Source organism: Ailuropoda melanoleuca, chromosome 8, assembly GCF_002007445.2.
Source record: "Ailuropoda melanoleuca isolate Jingjing chromosome 8, ASM200744v2, whole genome shotgun sequence".
Taxonomy (NCBI): Eukaryota; Metazoa; Chordata; class Mammalia; order Carnivora; family Ursidae; genus Ailuropoda; species Ailuropoda melanoleuca.
In genome coordinates, this window is record NC_048225.1 from 119,297,166 (window position 1) to 119,318,712 (window position 21,547).

Consider the following 21,547-nt stretch of genomic DNA (forward strand, 5'->3'; position numbering starts at 1 on the left):
TCCACAGAAGACATCCAAACGGCCAACAGACATGTGAAAAACTGCTCCACATCACTTGGCATCAAGGAAACACATATCAAAAGCACAATGCGGGGGCGCCTGGGTGGCACAGTGGTTAAGCATCTGCCTTCGGCTCAGGGCATGATCCCGGCATTATGGGATCGAGCCCCACATCAGGCTCCTCCGCTATGAGCCTGCTTCTTCCTCTCCCACTCCCCCTGCTTGTGTTCCCTCTCTCACTGGCTGTCTCTCTCTGTCGAATAAATAAATAAAATCTTTAAAAAAAAAAAAAAAGCACAAAGCGTACCACCTCACACCGGTCAGAATGGCTAAAATTAACAAGTCAGGAAACAACAGATGTTGGTGAGGATGTGGAGAAAGGGGAACCTGCTACTCTCTTGGTGGGAATGCAAGCTGGTGCAGCCGCTCTGGAACACAGTATGGAGGTTCCTCAAGAAGTTAAAAATAGAGCTACCTTACAACCCAGCAATTGCACTACTAGGTATTTACCCCAAAGATACAAATGTTGTGATCCAAGGCAGCACCTGCACCCCAATGTTTATAGCAGCAATGTCCACGATAACCAAACTATGGAAAGAGCCCAGATGTTCATCAAGACATGAATGGATAAAGAAGATGTGGCATATATAGGCAATGGAATATTACCAGCCATCAAAAAATGAACAAATGTCATTTGCAACTAGTGGATGGAACTAGAGGGTATGATGCTAAGCAAAACAAGTCCTTCAGAGAAAGATAATTATCATATGATCTCACTCATGTGGAATTTAAGAAACAAAACAGAGGATAATAGGGGAAGGGAGGGAAAAACAAAACAAGATGAAATCAGAGAGGGAGACAAATCACAAGAAACTCTTAATCATAGGAAACAAACTGAGGGTTGCTGGAGGGGAGGGGGGTGAGGGGATGGGGTAACTGGGTGATACACTATATGTTAATTAATTGAAGTTAAAAAAAAAAAAGATCTTGACTGTCCCTGTGATTCAGTCTCATTGATACAAGTACACTCCTCTTCACTTACCAAGTGTAGACAATTCCATCTTTTTTTTAGACCAAGTATAATACTGCAAAAGCCCTTTATAGGCCTGAATAAGGTTGATTAACACTTCCTGGGAAGACGACTTTTCACCATATCGCCATGTCTCTGCATGACTGAGATTTCTGTTTGCATCTTCAAGCATTCCATGATGCAGAAGGTATAATGCATGTTGTAAGGAGATCTGCAACAGTAAGAAAAAGCCCAAATAGGTCATTAGATATCCATTAATCCAAAAACTCAGAGAATATATACGCTAGGCTAAGACCTTGGTAGGACACAGATGATGTAACAACATTGTCTCTGTCATCAAAAATGTCCATTTAGTAAAGAGGAAAGATACATGAAATAACTAACATTATGTAAATGAGCTAAATTATATAAACTCACAGAAGACAGTGTGATCTGGTGAAACAAACAGGGGCTTTCAAGATAGATAGTCCTGGTTCAGGTGCTTTGTTACTTGCTGTTTGAGTTTTACGGGTTATATGGAACAATTAAGGGAACATAACACCTTCCAGAAAGCTGTTATGAAGACTAAATGAGATAATATTTGCATACCACCTAGTGCCTACTTTGGCCCATGGCAGGTGATCAACACATTATTTTATACATGTCATATAAACTCAGAGAAAACATCTTAAGAAGGAGTTCTAAACAATGGCATTTATTCAGATGGAAAAGTGAATGCCTGATACAGAAGCTGTAAGAATAAATACACAAAGAATGAGTATCCCAAGTAGGGAGGACACTAAGGAGGGGAATAATGGGAAGTACAGTTAACCATGTGAGTAGAGTCGGAGTTCAAGGCCTTCATCACAAACTATCACAACAATTTCTCAACTGGTCTCTCCAGTCCTGCCCCACTACAATCCACCTTCCATGTGGCTGCCGAAGAAATCTCATTTGTGTAAAAGCCCTCAATGGCTCCCACTGCCTACAGAATAAAATCTAAGCTCCTTCGGGGATGGCACAGAGGGCACGGCTGACTTCCCCAACCGACTTGGAGAGTAACTAAAGCACAGGATACTGGGCTATCAAACTTTCATCAACCCTGCCGTTTCCGCCCACCTTCTTCCCCAACAGGCCCAGTGAACACCCACTTACTTTTTCAGCCTCATCTGAAGCATGACTTCTTTCCCTGACTCTCCTATTCATTTACTCCCAGCACTCTCTGATTCCAGAGAGCTGACCATTCCCCTCCTTTGCCTTCTCACTGTATCTGGCGTTTCTACTCTGGTACCCGTAATGTATTCCATGTACATGCCTGTCCCCCTCTACGGCAAGGTCTATGTCTAGCACATTATCTGGAAAATAGCAGTAAGTGGTTTTTTTTTTTTTAATTATTAACAAGAAATGTTTTACTGCCTATCCTAATTATCACTCTCAGACTCTGGAGTGTGAAATAAGGTCTCTTTCAGGTTTCTTCACTTCAACTGAATAGATTCTATGGGCTTAAAAGAACCCAATCAATAATTTAGTTAAAATTCGACCCTCCCTTCCCAATCAAATGACTACCCAGTTTCTTCTTGAAAGAAGAGAAGGGAAGCACACACCGAGACAGGACATTCCTTTTTGCAACTGTTCAGTTGTAAAGTTCTTCCTTATGCAGAACCATAAGCTGCTTCCATTTAAATCCCACTTACAGTAGACCTGGGCTACCAGACAATAAGATCCTAAGAGAGCACCCAGCACATAAATAGAAACTCAGAACTTTTTTTCTAATAAGAAAAGAATCCTAAACTGGGGGAAATCTTTTTTTTCAAAATAAGAAAGCAGTGAGAACGTAAAATGGTGCAAAGTTAAACATAGAGTTATCTTTGTATATTCTATATTTACTCATACACACATTTGTCTACATTTTATATGTATAAAACACGACCCAACAATTCTACTTCTAGGTATCTACTCAAAGGAATTCAAAACAGGGACTCAAACAGATACTTGTATACCAGTGTTCACTGCGGCATTATTTACAACAGCCAAAAGGTGGAAATAACCCAAAAACGGATAAACAAAATGTGATAGGTACATACAACAGAATGCTAATGAGTCATAAAAAGCCATAAAAAGTTCTAATGCATGCCATGATATAAATATATAAATATATATTGAAAACACTATGTTAACTGAAATAAGCTAAACACAATAAAACTAATACTATGTGGTTCCACTTACACAAAATATCTAGAATAGGTAAATCGATAGAACAGAGAATAGATTAAGAGGTTACCAGGGGCTGGGAAGACGGAATGGAGAGTAACTGTTTAATGGGTACATTTGGGATGATGAAAAAGTTTTGGAAATGCTGGTGATGGTTGCACAACACTGTGAATGTTATTAGTGCCACTGAATTGTATACTTACACTGGTTAAAATAATGTATTTTATGTTATATATATTTTACTGCAATAAAAAAATTAGAAAAAAGGAAAAATCAAAACAAAACAAAAAAGGACCACAGAATAAATATTTTAGGTTTTGCAGGCCATATGGTCTCTGTCACAACAACTCAACTCTGTCATTTGCCATGCTCAAAGCAGCTGTGACAATGAAATGAATGGGTGTAACTGTGTTTCAATAACTTTATTTAGAGATATTGAAAAAATTAAAAAGCAAAGCATTTTAAAACTTTATTGAAAAAGGACTCTTTCAGTCAAATATATACCATAGAAAGGGAGCTATCTAACATTCTGGAAACATCTCAATGTTTTTGGATGAGACTTAAATAAGAAAAAAAAAAAATCTGGAGAGGAAGTTCCACCTACACATTAGGAATATTAACACATTTTTATGAATGGAATGAGAGTTAATATTACTAAAATGTCCATACTACCCAAAGCCATCTATAAAGTCAATGTAATCCTGTCAACATTCCAGTGGCATTTTTCACAAAAACAGAAAAAAAAATCCTAAAATTTGTATGGAACCACAAAAGACCCCAAATAGCCAAAGCAATCGTGAGAAAGAACAAAGCTGGAGACATCTCATTTCCTGATGCAAACTATATTATAAAGCTATAGTAATTAAAGCAGTATGATGCTTGCATAAAAACAGACACGAGACCAATGGAACGGAATCAAAAGCCCAGAAATGAAACCACACATATAAGGCCAACTAACATTTGACTAAGGAAGCTAAGAATATTGAAGAGAGAAAAAAGACAGTCTCCTCAATAAAAGGTGCTGGGAAAATCGGATATTCTCAAAATAATGGAATTGGTTCTCTACCTTATACTACTCACAAAAACTAACTCAAAATGAATTAAAGACTTAAATTTTAAGACATGAACCCATAAATCTTCAAGAAGAAAACATAGGATAAAAGGTCCTTGACATCGGTCTTGGCAATGATTTTTTTTTTTAAGATTTTATTTATTTTTTTGACAGACACAGTGAGAGAGGGAACACAAGCAGGGGGAGTGTGAGAGGGAGGAGCAGGCTTCCCGTTGAGGGAGCCCGATGTGGGGCTCGATCCCAGGACCCTGGGATCATGACCTAAGCCAAAGGCAGACGCTTAATGGCTGAGCCACCCAGGCGCCCCTTGGCAATGATTTTTTTTGGATATGACATCGAAAGCACAAGCAACAAAAGCAAAAATCAACAAATGGGATTATATTAACCTAAAAGGCTTCTTTACAGCCAGAAAAACAATCAACAAAATGAAAAGGTAGTCTACGGAATGGGAGAAAATATCTGCAGGTCATATATCTGATATGGGTTTAATGTCCAAAATAAATACGGAATTCATACAATTCCATAACAAAAAACCCCAGGAGTGCCTGGCTGGCTCAGTCAGTGAAGCATGTGACTTTTGATCTCAGGGTTGTGAGTTCAAGTTCCACGATGGGTGCAGAGTTAATAAATAAAACTAAAAAAAAAAAAAATATATATATATATATATACATATATATATATATATAAAAAACATTCAATTACAAAAATGGACAGAGGACTTGAATAGACATTTCTCCAAAGACACACAATTGGCCAACAAGTGCATAAAAGGTGTTCAACATCACAAGCCATTAGGGAAATGTAAATCAAAACCACAATGAGTTATCATCTCACATTTATCAGAATGGCTATTATTTTTTTTTTAAGATTTTATTTATTTGACACAGAGACAGCCAGTGAGAGAGAGACAAGCAGGGGGAGTGGGAGAGGAAGAAGCAGGCTTCCAGCAGAGGAGCCTGATGTGGGGCTCGATCCCAGAATGCGGGGATCACGCCCTGAGCCGAAGGCAGACGCTTAACGACTAAGCCACCCAGGCGCCCCAGAATGGCTATTATTATAACAAGAGATAACAAATGCTGGCTAAGATGTGGAGAAAATGGAACCCATGTACCCTACTGATGAGAATATAAATACAGCCACTATGGAAAACAGGATAGAGGTTTCTCAAAAAAACTAAAAGCAGAACTACATACGATCCAGCAATTCCAATTCTGGGTCTATATCCAAAGGAAATGAAATCGCTATCTTAGAAATTTCTGTACTCCCACATTCACTGCAGCATTATTCACAATAGCCAAGACATGGAAACAGCTACGTGTCCATCTAATGGATGAATACATAAAATGTCATATATGTCTCCATAAACACATATACACAATGGAGTATTATTCAATAACAAAAAAAAAAAAAAGAAGGAAATCCTGCCATTTGGTTAACATGTGGTGGATGGACTCTGAGGGCATTATGTTAAGTGAAATAAATCAGAAAAAGACAAATATTGTATGATCTCACCACTTACACATGGAATCTAAAACCATCAAACTCAGAGAGAGTAGAATGGTGGCTGAGGGGTGCAGGAAATGGGCAGATGTAGGTCAAAGGGTACAAACTTTCAGTGAGAAGATGTATAAATTCCAGGGATGTAATGTACGAGATTGTAACCATAATCAGTAACACTGGACTGAATACTTGAAAAGTTGCTATGAGAGCAGAGCTTTAACGTTCTCACCACAGCAACAACAACAAAGTGGTACTGTGTGAGGTGACAGATGTGTTAACTAACCTTACGTGGTAAACATTTCATAATAAATACATGGATCAAATCACACTGTATGCCTTAAACTCACACAATGTTGTAAGTTGATTATTATCTTAATAAGGCTGGGGAAAAAACCCATTTTCACATATTCAAATTCCCAATTTGTTTTAGTTCTTTCCTTTTTCTAAAAGCACCAATTCCTACAGAATGACTTAAGCAAATGACTGAAATGACTTTAGCAAAAATGTTAGAATTTGGCCCATCATCATAATGAAGCACAAGGGCCATCACTCAAGGACTGGTTTTGGCAGCCAGAGATATACAAAGAGAAGGTATTTTCTCTCAGAGAACAAGGTAGGTAGCAGGAAATGGAAAAGCAAATGGTTTTCACAAGATGACTTCCTTTCAGCCTCTTTTATCTATCCAAGCATCCTACTCTTTTCCATACCTTTTACATTATTACCTACCTTATTACTGAGACAAACAATTTCTTTAAAAAATGAACACTGCAAATGTAAATTCACAAAACCTGCATTCTCACCTTTAAGTAATTCATCACACCAATATTTTTCATCCTGTCAGCAAAGGTATTGAAAGTCTCCACACTGCTTTTGGGATGATAAAATAGAATTTCACTTCCGAGCTTCCAAATAATCTGTCAAAACAGAAATTACTAATAAAAATGTAAAATCCTTGCCTTAACAAATTTTAAGAATGCTAGTTTTTTCTGCTTGCCACCTGTAATTCATTTTCCTAGATACCACTACTGCCAATAGTTTGCTGTTTCTCATTTCACCCAGTAAAACTAAATATTGTATCTTATGCGATAAAGTTTTTTTCCATCCATTAAATTAAAATACCAGACGCCTATACTAGTGCCATTTTAAAGTTTGTAGTCTAAAGAAGGTAGGAAGTTAAGATCCATATTGAAGATAGAATTTTTAATTAGAATACAGGCAAGTATATTAAAGTCAGAAAACTTGGATTTCTATCAGCACTGACTCCTTCACTGCTCTTGGTCTCATCTTTATTATCCACAAAATGACAGCAATGGACTAAATGTTTCCTGAGATCCATCAAGCTCGATAACTCTGGACTATATTTAATCTATATTTAGAACTCCAACTTAAAATTTGTCATCAGTTATAGTCAAATTTTAATAAAATATATTTTCTCCCAGAGCACCAAAACTTTGGTGACAGAACCTGGAGTCCTTCTTTTTCATGGGACTGAATCTATTTCTCTCACCCCAATTTAAAGTATTTCATTTTTTTAAAAAAGATTTTATTTATTTGACAAAAAGAGAGAAAGAGAGAGAGAGAGAGAGAGAGTGTTCATGCCCAAGCAGGGGGCAGAGAGAGAATGTGGGGCTGGATCCCAGGACTTTGGGATCATCACCTGAGCCGAAGGCAGATGCTTAACCAACTGAGTCACCCAGGCGCCCCTAAAGTATTTCATTATTGACCTCAAAGTAAATTTAAGAGAATTTTAAATCAATTCTTTCTGTGAACATACACATTAGTTGTTTGGTATAATCCTAAAACTTACCTTCCCAACTCAGAAAGAGAGATCAAGATTTCCTTTGTAGAACAACCAAACTATAGCATTTTGGAACTTAAAAATTGTAGATTATCTATCACAGTTGTTCTTAAACCTAGTTGTACATCAGAATTACCTAGGACACCTGTTTAAAATATTCTAGGGATGCAGACTCTGATTCAGTAAGGGGTGGAGCATAAGAATCTGTATTTTTTTTTAAGATTTTATTTATTCATTTGAGAGAGAGAGAGAGACAAAGCACGAGTACTGGAGGAGGCAGAGGGAGAAGCAGACTTCCCACTGAGCAGCAAGCCCAATGCAAGGCTCGATCCCAGGACCCTGGGATCATGACGTGAGCCGAAGGAAGATGCTTAACCAACTGAGCCACCCAGGTACCCCAAGAATCTGTAATTTCAACAAAAGCCTTAGCTAATTCAAAAAGAGGCAGACAGGGGTACCTGGGTGGCTCAGTTGGTTAAGTGGCTGACTTCGGCTTAGGTCGTGATCGGCGTGGCTCAGGTCGTGAGAGGGGTCATGGGATGGAGACCCCTGCTGGGTTCCGCACTCAGCAGGGAGTGGGCTTCTCCCTCGCCCTTCGCCCCTCCCCTCATTCCTGCTCTGTCCCTCTTTCTCTCTCTCAAAAAAATAAAATCTTTAAAAAAGAAAAGAGGCAGACAAGTATCTGAAAACCAAGGATTCAAATCCTTCATTTTATAACACAAATTTTGAACAGAAAGAATATATAACTTGTCCCGTGTTTTATAGATGCAAATAGCTTTGTCCATAAACTAAATTTTCAACCAATAATTAAATTTTCTTTGCTCAGATTTTTTTTTTTGGCTCTACTAAATATCTAAATGATACAATGCTCACTGTATTGTAAAAGCTACTTGAAATATTCATGTGAAGTTATTCATGGATAAACTGTATTTTACTGAACAAATTTAAAAGTACATGCCAGGCCCTGTTCTAGATCCCTCCCCTCATGGAATTTACATTCTATTGTAGAGAGACAGACAAGAACCAAGAAACAGAATAATTAAATTGCAAGTATCGTGGGAAAAGAATGGAGCAGGCGAAGGGGATCAGAAGCGACAGCTGGAAAGTGCAGGGGGCCGGTATGGAATTACAATTTTAAACAGTCAAAGGAAGCCTCACTGAAAATGAGACTTGACAGATAACAGATAACCATAGTGATATCTGAAGACAGACCTTTCCAAGTAAGACAAAGGCAATCAGGCAAAAGTTCAAGCAAGAACAAGGAGCTAGTGAGTTTGGAGGAAAAAACAAAACAAATATCTGAGTAACAGGGAATGAGGTTAGAGAGGTCATAGGGGGAAAGGGAGTGAGCAGATCAAAGAGAACCTGCAGGTAATCATAAGGACAGCTGGCTGCTCTGAGTGAAATGGGAAGTCATTATACTTTTCCGCACAGAAGTGACATGATCTGACTTATGTTTTAAAAGGATCACGTTGCGTCATTAGTCATTGGGGAAATACGAATCAAAACCACAATGAGATACCACTCCACAACCACTAGGACAGCTATAATCAGAAAGACAGGGGCGCCTGGGTGGCACAGCAGTTAAGCGTCTGCCTTCGGCTCAGGGCGTGATCCCGGCGTTATGGGATCGAGCCCCACATCAGGCTCCTCTGCTATGAGCCTGCTTCTCCCTCTCCCGCTCCCCCTGCTTGTGTTCCCTCTCTCTCTGGCTGTCTCTCTCTCTCTGTCAAATGAATAAATAAAATCTTTAAAAAAAAAAAGAAAGACGATAACAAAAGTTGGCAAGGATGGGGAGAAATCGGAACCCTCACAGATTGCTGGTGGGAATGTGAAATGGTGCAGCCACTTTGGAAAACAGTCTGGTAGTTCCTCAAGAGGTGAAACACACTTACCATGTGACCCAGGCCTCCACTCCTAGGTACACACCCAAGAGAAATTTCAACAAACATCCATAACAAAAACACATACATGAATGTTCATAGCAGTATTATTCATAGTGCAAATGACCCAAATGTCTAACTGATGAAGTGATACATAAAATGTGATGAAATATTACTTTGCAATAAAAAGGAATGAAGTACTGGGGTGCCTGGTGGTTCAGTCAGTTGAGCCTCTGACCCTGGATTTCAGCTCAGGTCATGATCTTAGGGTCATGAGACTGAGCCCTACACTGGGCTCTGTGCTCAGCGCGGTCCACTTGTCCCTCTTCTGCCCCTCTCTGCCCCTCCCCCTGCACGCGCACGCACTCTCTCCTGCTCTCAGAAATAGATTAAAAAAAAAAAAAGGAATGAAGTACTAATATATACTGCAATAAGGCTAAACTTGAAAACATTATGTTCAGAGGAAAGATGTCAGGCACAAAGATCATACACTATGAAATTCACTTATATGGAATAACCAGAATAGAAAGTAGATTCGTGGTCACCAGGGGCTGAGGAGTGGGGTAAGGAGGGGCGGAATGGCAAGCGACTGCAAGCAGACACAGGGTTGTTTTGGGGGTGGGGAGCAAAACTGTTTGAAATTTAGACTGTGGTAATGGCTGCACATCTCTGTGAATCTGTGAAAAAATACTGAATTGTACAATTTAAATGTGTGAACTGTATGGTGCGTGAATTATAAAACTATTTTTTTTAAAGATTTTATTTATTTATTTGACAGAGAGAGAGACAGCCAGCGAGAGAGGCAACACAAGCAGGGGGAGTGGGAGAGGAAGAAGCAGGCTCCCAGTGGAGGAGCCTGATGTGGGGCTCGATCCCAGAACGCCAGGATCATGCCCTGAGCCGAAGGCAGACGCTTAACGACTGAGCCACCCAGGCGCCCCTATAAAACTATTTTTTTAAAAGGATCACCCTGGTCCCTTTGTTGAAAAGAGACTAGGCATTGCAGGAGGACAAGCCGTCATCTAAGTCAGGGGACAATGGCTTGGATCAACGTGCAGCAATGCAGGTGGTGAGAAGTATTCAGACTGAATTTTTTTTTTTAAGATTATATTTATTTGACAGCGCACATAAGCAGGGGGAGCAGCAGGCAGAGGGAAAGGAACAAGCAGACTCCCCGACAAGCGGGGAGCCCAATGTGTGGCTCAATCCCAGGCCCCCGCGATCATGACATGAGCCGAAGTCAGACGCTTAACCAACTGAATGAGCCAGGCATCCCTTGGACTGAATTTCTAATGTAAAGCCCAAAGGACTTTTTGATGGTTTGGATATGGGGTATGAAGAAAGGGAACTTCAGAATCTGGCCCCAGCGATTTGGATACATAAAATAACCATCACTGGAGATGAGGAAAATTAGGTTTGATGGTGAAGATCAGAAGACCCATTTTAGATATGTTAGTGTAACAGGACTGTTAGATATCCAAGCGGTGACGTGGAACAGATGGCTGGATACAGGAATGCGGATGTGAAGTGATGTCAGGGCCAAGATATACAAATGGGAATCGTCCATCATAGAGACTAAATTTCAGGCCATGAAACTGAAAGAGCTCATCAGGAGTGAGTTCAGATAAAGAAGAGGACTAAGAATTGAGTTCCGGGGAACTCCCAAGTCAAAAGGCCCGGAAGAAGAGGAGCCTTCACAGAAGGAGGCTGAGGAAGGCCAGTGAGGCCAGAAAAACCGAGACTGTTCTAGTGTCCTAGAGGCCAGATGAAGATAGTTTATCACACAGGAGGGAGTGATCTACTGTCTTAAAGCCTGCTGACAGAGCAAGTTATATGAGCACTGAGAACTGGGCACTATTGACCTTGACAAAGTAATCCGGAAGAAATGGTGATGCTGGTGGTCGGGGGAGCTTAACTGGAGAGGGTTTAGAGAGAACAAGTATACACATTCTTTCAAGGAGTTTTGCTGAAAGCAGGAGTGGAAAACTGGGGCACACCTGGGAAGGAAGTGGGGGTCAAGAGATGATTTTAAGATGGAAGAAATAACATGTCTGTAGGATAGGAAACATCCCTACAGAGTGGGGAAAATAACGACACAGGGAAGAAGGAAAATATTGGAAGGAAGGAATGAATAGTGGGGAATCCAAGAATTCAGACTATTTTGAGTTTCCTTTAAAATCCTAATAAGTAAAAAGAAGTGCGAGAAACAACATCCCAATACAAACTCTCCACCCAAAACTACTTTTAGTAGCTTTTAGAAAAATCAATTTGAGATCCTGCAAAAGCTCTTCAGGGGGCGCTCCACAGGCAGAAACACTCCAGTACCTGCGATGTCCACCAGCGGACTCACAGGCCACTTACCTCGGGCGCCGCCTGCCTCTTATGGGTGTCCGAGTCTTCCAAGATCTGGAAGTAACTGTGCATGTAGTCGGCAGCTTGCTGCCACTGGTGCTTCAGCAGCGCTTCTTGGATAAAACCCAAACAAGCACTTGTTGTCTGAGCAAAATCCTTCTCCTTTTTCCCTCCAGTTTCTACAGATTAAAGAGAAGAGTCTTTACCCACAGCGATGCCAAGTCAAGTTTAAAAACTGATTTCTGACAAGCCATTGTTCTGGGTGTTTTTTTTTACAGAGTTCTTTCCCTTGTTATTTCCAGTAATGTTTTTTTTTTCAAAGATTTATTTATTTGACAGAGAGAGAGAGAGACACATGCGCACACACACACACCCAAGCAGGGGGAGTGGCAGGCAGGAGAAGGAGGCTCCCTGCTGAGCAAGGAGCCTGATGTGGGGCTCCATCCCAGGACCCTGGGATCATGACCTGACCTGAAGACAGATACTTAACCTGAGCCACCCAGGCACCCTCAACAAATATTTTTTGAGCACTATTTTGAGCCAAATACTATTCTAGGTACTCAACATATAGTTTTAATCCAGATTAATCCAGTTTTAATCCAGATCCCCTGCCTTCAAAGTTTTTATTCTAGGGGGCATATCCTTCAGAACCCTGAAAGAAATCTACTAGAATTTTAAAAAAAAAATTGCTAGGCAATTTTGTTTTCCTATTATGGTTATTTATTACTACAATGTCAATATTACCTGAAATTATTTTCTCATTGCAGACATGAAGTATTTTGGGTTTAACAGGCTATCCATAACTTAGGAAACATTTCTAAGCATGTAAATTCTTGTCTTAAACCTATCTGCTTTCAGACGGACTCAAGCACTCTACAGAACACCAATGACAGAAACATGCTCAAATATGTCTTAACTAGCAAGAACTTTAGTTACTAGTTACCTGCAATGGAGGGAAATAGCACTCCCTCTGAAGTGCCATCCATTCAAACCTTGTTTAAAGCATGTGCATTTATTAGCAGAAATAAAATGAAAGGAAAGAAACTTATTTTTCCAACACCTGCTATGCATGAGGTTCTGTGCTAGGCACTTTATATATATTATCTCATTTTAAAAAATGTATTTCAGTTATTGGAAGTATAAACCTTGAGATCGGAAAGACCTGGGTTTAACTCCTGATACCAACACTTAAGAGTTTAACTTCTTTGAAATTCATTTCCCTCATCTCTAAAATGCCCAGCACATGGATTTGAGGATTAATTTCCCAAGATAATTAAATGAGATAATATTTAGACTGAAAGATAAAGAAATAGGAGCAAGTTCTAGGAGCTAAAGAATCTCAATCAAGGGGGGAGATGGCTAGGCTAAGAGAGATCTATTTGACGGCATTAAGTGTCAATTTTAATACATTCCCCCAGAACTACACCATCCAACAGGCCCATATACAGATAACCACTTCTTGTATATATTCTTACAAGAAATATATCCCACAGAAACTCTTGCTTATATTTACTTGCTTATATTTATATTTATATGGGGGAAAATATTTTTTTGAAACCCATTATAGATCAATTCTATTAGGAATAATTTCAATCCAATTCAACAGAAATTTCTTTTTCTTTTTTTTTAAGATTTTATTTATTTATTTGATAGAGAGAAACAGCCAGCGAGAGAGGGAACACAAACAGGAGGAGTGGGAGAGGAAGAAGCAGGTTCCCAGCAGAGGAGCCCAATATGGGGCTTGATCCCAGAACGCTGGGATCACGCCCTGAGCCAAAGGCAGATGCTTAATGACTGAGCCACCCAGGCGCTCCTCAACAGAAATTTCTTAAAAACACTTCCTACATATGTACTCCTCAATGGCCAAATTTTCTTCATCTATGTATCTCTAATATTTAGCCAATGCTAGGCATATAAGTGCCTAGTAAGTATTGCTAGAGAAAAAAAAAGTATATCTACCATGATACAGACTGTTATTAGTTCAAAGGAAAAGTAGAAAAAAAGATCTATTCTTTTCATGATTTTTTTGTTTACAGCCTCAAAGACTTCCTCGTATAGTCTCATCTTGAAAATTGAATAAACCAGCTTCATTATTCACTTTGTATCCATATTGAATCTTATCATCTCCTTGCATTAAAGATAAAATGGCTATGTGTTATTTTACTTACCCACAGTCCCTATATGCTTTTGGAGCCAAGGAAAAGACATTCCTGTACCAGAGAATACACATGATTCCTCCTTGTCATCCTCTGTCTTGGACCTTATCAATTCTTCACTGAAATCACTCATACCTGTTCCAAATTGAGAATGTCAGTTACTTTCTGTACATCTTATTTCATAGCCTTCTTAGTTATACAGAAAAACTGCCATCTTTTTATCATTTGATCAGTGAAATTACTTCTACCAGGTACCTCCTTTAAAGTTAAGAAATAAAATTGTCAGCAACAGCCAAAATAAATGATCCATTCAAAAAAAAATTTAATACATAGATTTTTTTTTAAAGATTTTATTTATTTATTCGACAGAGATAGAGACAGCCAGCGAGAGAGGGAACACAAGCAGGGGGAGTGGGAGAGGAAGAAGCAGGCTCATAGCAGAGGAGCCTGATGTGGGGGCTCGATCCCATAACGCTGGGATCACGCCCTGAGCCGAAGGCAGACGCTTAACCGCTGTGCCACCCAGGCGCCCCCCAAAAAATTTTTAATCTTTACTCCTATGTTACAAGAACATACAAAGATAGATAAGATACTGCTCCTTAATTAAAAACACCCACACACACCACTCAAGTCTAGAGGAAGAAATAGCAAAATGACACATAATAATAGAACAATACAAGCACAATACTAGGAGTAGTAGTTAATACATATTGGTCCCTTCCTATACAACAAGCATATAAATTATCTCATTTAATCCTTATAAAAATCCTGAGGAAAGTACTATTATTTTCTTCCATTTTCATGTTGAAAAAAACCGAGGGGCTTAATTAAATTATATAACTTGACCCAACGTCATAAGAAAGATGAAGACAATATTCTAGGAACTAGAATATCAAACTGTTTGGCATGAATAGAGTCTTGGGTCTGCGTGGAGGAGGGGGTCACAAGACAGAACCAATGACGGGAAAAGAATCTAGAAGGAGAGCCATACACCCAGCTAAGTGTGGACTTAATCCTCAAGCTGCTCAGGGCTCCTGTCCCTCTTTCCCTAATAATCCAACTGATTTTTAGGTCCTGCTGATACTACCTGCCGGAATTTCTCCGATTTTCCCTCTTCTCCGCAGTCCTACACCATTACCCTAGTTTAGGACATCTTCAAACTGTGTCTCCATCACTGAATTAGCTTTCCAACTAGTTATCCCGCCTCATATTCTGCTCCTCCATATTAGAGCCGGAGTACACCCTTTAAAATCAAATTCTGTGGTTTAGGAGCACGGGTTTGAAGTAACACCTAAATTTGCATCCGACGCACGTGTACTTTAACGAGCCCTTACAGAAGAAGCTCTCCCTTCCCAAATTCTCAAAAACTAAGTTGGTGCCGGTCAGTTGCCACGGTAACCACGATAGCTTCTTCACCTTCCGCCTCGTTCTCAGAAATAAAGGTTTCAGAACATCAGGAGAAAATATCAGCAGAGCATGGGTGAATCCTAGCACCGCCCTTCAGGCTCTACTTTGAACGCCGGCAATGACTGATGAACAGATAAAGCAGCACTTACCTGCCTAACGCCCAATCTTTCTTGCAGCTATAGATGCAGCCTCTCAACTAGGGAACAGCGTGAGCAACTGCGCACCGGAAGCGGAGTTAGAGAAGGTTTCGTGTGAGCATGCGCAAAGCCCGCGTGCTCTTTCAGGCGGCACGCAGACGCGGCTCCGCCCCTAACTCCTCCTTCCGCGGCGGAGGCGTCGCCATCCATGCTTGACCTGGAAGCGGCTTTGGGCTGCTGCCCTCCGTTTGGGTTGGTCCTAATCTTACGCCTTAGTTTGTCCCGGTGGGAAAATGCGAGACTTTAAATGCAACTGGAGACCGAGAAGAGGCTGGTTGAGGTGAGCGGTCAAAAAAGCAGAATGTCACTTTACCCTAGTAATGCACTGTACCGGAACCTTAAAATTTGTGCTTGGCTCATGGGCGCACGGCGCCAGCCTCAGAGGCGTGGCTGGTGGTCCTGACCAAGATAAATCAGCTTAACCTCTGAATTGCTTCCTGGAAATCTTTTTTTCTCTTTGATTAAAGTTTTAGCTTTGAATTTAAGGGATTTGACACACACACACCCCGCCCCACCCCACCCCAAAATGTGGGCAAGAATGTCTTTTTCCCTCGCAGCGGAGATGGCTCTGGGGACACATCTGGGGTCACTTTTCATGAGGAACATTGACGAACTTACATGGAAGAGGGGTCAAAAGTAAGATGGTTAAATGTGAAATGAGGGAAAGTTGAGGAGTTCTGGGGAAGATGCCCCTGAAGAAGCAGAGACTCATGGGAACACAGTATGTATCTCCACATTTTGGAGGTTTGGTCTGTTAAAGAAGGGTCAGACCATTTTTCCATTGCGTCAGAGAAAAGAACTAGAACTAAGGAGTAAAAGTTAAAAGGAGGTAGCTTTAAAGTCATTACAAAGATTTTGTTCATACCTAAGGCTGCGCAAATAATGGCATAGGCTCCGCAAGAATCTTTGGGTTTTCCCTACACTGAAAACGAACCATTTGAACAGAATCAGTATTGTGGAATTGATTAAAGGACGTAGTAAGAATTTCTACAGGAATTCCTCTTTTTTTTAAGATTTTATTTATTTATTTGACAGGGACAGCCACCAGAGAGGGAACACAAGCAGGGGGAGTGGGAGAGGACGAAGCAGGCTCCTAGCGGATGAGCCTGATGTGGGGCTCGATCCCAGAAGGCTGGGATCACGCCCTGAGCCGAAGGCAGAGGCTTAACGACTGTGCCACCTAGGCGCCCCTCTACAGGAATTCCTTAAAATGCCTGAAAAACTTGATTCTGCGTTTTCCTCATGAACACCATGCAGTAGCTATGAGCTTGCAAGAAAGCTCCAGGGGCGCCTGGCTGGCTGAGCTGGTGGAGCGTTTGACTCTTGATCTCAGGGTGGTGAGTTTGAGCCCCATGTGGGATGGCTGTTCCTTGTGTTGTAACCCATTTCCCTCACTCAAGCCTGTGCTTTACAGCAAGGCTGATCTAAATGATGATGTGGTCCAGCAAGGCACACAAACGAAATAACATGGCCATCATCTAGTCTAGAGGCTTGATCTGGCTACATTTCTTCCTTTGCCATGAGGTTGTTGACCTTGAAAGTAAAACAGCTTATTATTTTAACCAGCAAAATGTGTTTATTCAGGAATAGCAGAAGAATTGCAATTTGGAACAAGAGCTAGAGTTATAGTAAAAGCCATAGGCAAGTTCCAGACAACAAAGGATAGGACCACTCTTCTATATAGGAAAGGGGAGGGTTGGGAGGAGCTGTTATAAACAACAACAACAAAAAAAAACATTGGAGTAAGCTGGGGCTTTGAAGTGTAGTAGCTTTTCATTGGCTGAGTTGTGACGGTTGTTCATTTACTGGGACTTTACTGGGCAAGGAGAAAATCATCCTTTTTCCTACTGGGATAGTGAAAGAGTTTCTTCCTATGGAGAATGCAAGATCGTCTCTTCCTGTTGGATCTGCAAAGGGTTGCAATGAGTGGTAGGGCCTGAGAGCTCCCCTTTCTGGCCTCCCAGCTCCATCTAAAAGAGGTTTCCTTTCTTGATTTTCACAAGGTATAATTTCACTCAAACCAACCCAGAACTGATTTTGTAAAGCTACAAATCTACACTCTCACAAAAATAGAGAAAAAATTTTTATTTACCTTAACATTCTCAGACAACTTGAGTTAACTGTAGAAAAAAGAAAGTTAAGAATGAATCTTTTTTAAAAAGATGTATTTATTTATTTTAGAGAGAGAGCGGGAGTGTGCACGTGAGGGGGGAGCAGAGGGAGAGGAAGAGAGAGACTCTCAAGCAGATTCCCTGCTGAGAGCAGATCCCAATGCAGGGCTCTACAGTCCCACAACCCTGAGATCATGACCTGAGCCGAAATCAAGAGTTGGACACTTAACTGATTCAGCCACCCAGCACTCCGGGAATTAATCTTTATATGCTCTACCTACCCGTACCCTTTCCCATAGTACAATTCTGGTAGAAAATGTGGTGGGTGAAAGCAGTAAAATGAAAACAACTGTACTATATCTCATCCAATAGCATAAACAAGATTAAAAAAAGAAATAACATGACAAAAAATGCAAACATAAAGCATGCAGAAGGCTCTAGACTCCAATCTAGAAGAAAACATATTCTTTTCTTTTTTTTTATTTAAATATTTTTATTTATTTATTAGAAAGAGAGAGAGCCCAGAGGGAGATTGAGAGGGAGAAGCAGACTCCCCACTGAGCAGAGCCCGACTTGGGGCTTGATCCCAGGACCCTGAGATCATGACCTGAGCTGAAGGCAGACACTTAACCGACCGAGCCACCCAGGCACCCCTAGAAGAAAACATATTCTAAGAAACAAACAGATGTCCTTACAATTACATTGTGCTAAAGAGCAACTTAATATAATAGTAACTTTTTTTATTATTTAGAGAATATTGTTTCCATGAACCCTTCAGTGATCCCCATGAACACTTTATCTTATTCCCTGCAATCTAATAAAGAACAAGCTTTAGACAACCAAACAGTTGGAAAGACATCATCATAAATAGTCTATACTATATCACAGCTGATAATTGAACCAGATAAAAAAGGAGTGTAGCAAAAATGAAAATATAAAACAAAGACAGCTCACATAGTAATATAGAGAAAAATGCTACCTAACTACAAACTCCCTAAAATACATAGACCAGGATCCCACCCCAGGCTTAGAATTGAGAAAACAAAAAACAAAAAAGTATGTCATCAAAGGCATGGCTTCATTTTTTTGCCCATTTGATGCCCTGAGATACTCAAAGAAGTTCAAGTAATCTTACTGGAGAGAAAGGCCACATGAAGAAAGAGTTCCTGAAGGATGAAATACCACATGGAGAGGGGCCACATGAAGCCAACAGTCTGCATCTTAGTTTCATACATATGAGGCAGCCTTTCCCAGGCCTTGAGACCCAGATCAGTCAGCTGCTGAATGCAACTGCATGAGTGAGTCTAGTTGACAACACATGAAGGAGGACTGAGCTATTCTCACCAAACTCTGCAAATTCCTGACTCACAAAATGTGAGAAATGAAATGGTGGTCGTTTTAAGCCACTGAATTCTGGAGTAGTTTGTTATGCACCCGGAGATATCTGAGACACTGATGCTGATCATTTGCATCTTCCATCTTTCTTTTCTTCCTCAGTCTAGTTAGAGATTACCAGTTTATTTATGCTGTGATTGGAAAACAAACTTTGTCAGATGTCAATATTGTAAAAATTGTTGAGACTTATTTTATCCCTCCAATATGATCTATCTTGGTAAATGTTCCATGGGCAGTGAAAAAGCATGTGTTCTGCCATTGTTGAGCATTGTATATTCTATCAATGTCAATGAGGTTAAGGTAGTTGATGGTTTTGTTCAGATCTTCTATATCATCACTGACTTCTCATACAGTGCCACTATCAGTTACTGAGATAGGGGAGTTAAAATTGCATACACTGGATTCATGTCTTCCTTTAGCTTTGTCAGTTTTTTCTTTACGTATTTTGAAGCTTTGATATTGAGCACATTAACATTGATGGCTCTTATGTCTTCTTGATAAAATAACCATTTTATCATTATGAAAAATTGTCTTTGTCTCTGATAACTCTTATCTTTAAATGAAATTTCTTATATTAATACTGTCACTGCAGCTTTCTTAGCTTACTCTTTCTTTGTTCAATGTTTTTCCGCCTTTCTGCTTTCAACTTACCTGTGTGTTTTTTAATGTGATTCCCTTGTAGACAGTAATTAGTTGGATCTTGTTGTTTTTAATCCAATCTAGCAATCTCCATCTTTTAATTGGTGTGTTTTATCCACTTATATTAATTGTAATAATTTATATTGTTGAATTTGTCTATCATTTTTATATTTGTTTCCAATTTGTCCCATTAGTTTTGTGTTCCTCTGCTCTTTTCTTCACTTACTGCCAATTTTTTTGATAAATCAAATGCTTAATATTCCATTTGAATTCCTCTGTTGTCTTTTAACTATATCTTTTTGAATTATTGTTTTAGCAATATTTTTAGAAATTATGATATGCATTCTTAAATTATCAATCTACTTAGAACTAAAATTGTGATACTTCACATAAAATAAAGGAGCCTTATTTTGTGCAGTTCTATTTACCACCACCCTTAAGTCCTTTGTGTTTTGTTGTCTTATATGTTACATCTACATTCATTATCATTTTTGCTTTAAACAATCATATGTACTTTAAAGAAATTAAGAGAAGAAACATATATATTGCCTTTTATATTTACCTATGTTTGCTATCTTCAGTGCTTTCATTTCTTCTAATAGATTATCTTCAAATAGCTGCCAGAAATTCTTCCCATTCCTGCCTGCATATACATGTTGCTTCTCCCATTAAGAGGTAGAATCTAGAGGAACCTGGGTGGTACAGTCGGTTAAACATCCAACTCTTGGTTTCGGCTCAGGTCATGATCTCAGGGTCATGAGATTAAGGCCTGCATTGGGCTCTCTCCCTCTTTCTCTGACCCTCTCCCCGCACATGCTCTCTCTCTCTCTCTCCCCCTCAAAAAATAAATAAATCTTTTTAAAAAATACATACTTAAGAAAAAAAAAAGAGGTAGAGTCTAGGTGCACCTGTGTGGCTCAGTTAATTGTCTGACTCTTGATTTCAGCTTAGGTCATTATCTCAGTGTTGTGAGAGGGAGTCCTGCATCGGGCTCCGCACTGGGTATGGAGTCTGCTTAAGATTCTCTCTCTTCCTCTCCTTCTGTTCCTCCCCCCTCCCTCTCTTAAAAAAAAAAAAAAAGGAGCTGGAGTCTATTTCTCCATCCCTTGAATCTGGGTGGGTCTTTTGACTTGGTTTGATGAACTAAATATGCCAAAAGTGATGTCATGCCAGTTCTAGATACAGACCTTAAGAAGCCTTGCATTTTCTACTTTTATCTTCTAGAAATCCAGGCAAAAATAAGTAAATAAGTTTGGGCTAGATTACCGAATAACAAAAAACACTTGGAAAGAAAAAGACCTATCCCAGCCATTTGAGCCACCACATTTTAGTCTCCAGACATGTGAATGAAACTATTTTGGAAGCTTCAGCCCTAGCCAACTTCCCATCTGAATGCAGCCACATGAGTGATCTAGGCCAATAACACCCATATCTGAAGAATGACCCAGTTAAGTCTAGCTAAGGCACAGAATAGGGAGAAATAATAAATGATTATAGTTTTAAACCACTAAATACACAGTAAAGGAAATTAAAACATAAAATATCTCAGTTTCTATTAGGTATGTCATCATCTTTAATCCTGAAGAAAAATTTTTAGCATTGCTCATGGTACAGGTCCATTGCTATTGAATTTTCTGTTTTCATTTACCTAAATATGTTTGTTGTGCCTTCAGTTTTAAAGGATATTTTTTTCTGGATATAAAATTCTGAATTGGCAATTTTTGTCTTCTAGTACTTTAAGCCCTTCCATTGTCTTTTGATCTCCCTCTCTCTCTCCCTCTTTAAAGTAAACTCTACCCCCAATGTCGGGCTCAAAC

General features: G+C 39.7%; 1 protein-coding gene across 2 annotated transcripts in view; it reads right to left on the bottom strand.

Moving 5' to 3' along the window:
• The window catches only part of TAF1A (TATA-box binding protein associated factor, RNA polymerase I subunit A), a 29,824-nt gene extending 14,209 nt beyond the window's left edge, over positions 1-15,615 (bottom strand). For both annotated transcript variants that reach the window (XM_002914181.4, XM_034667213.1), the window contains exons 1-5: positions 15,538-15,615; positions 13,994-14,116; positions 11,835-12,004; positions 6,593-6,706; positions 1,043-1,241 (exon numbers count right to left, since the gene is read on the bottom strand). In XM_002914181.4, the coding sequence (XP_002914227.1) occupies positions 1,043-1,241; positions 6,593-6,706; positions 11,835-12,004; positions 13,994-14,114 (604 nt within the window). In that variant the 5' untranslated portion in view covers positions 14,115-14,116; positions 15,538-15,615. The remainder of the gene's footprint in view (positions 1-1,042; positions 1,242-6,592; positions 6,707-11,834; positions 12,005-13,993; positions 14,117-15,537) is intronic.
• Between the last annotated feature and the right edge of the window lie 5,932 nt (positions 15,616-21,547).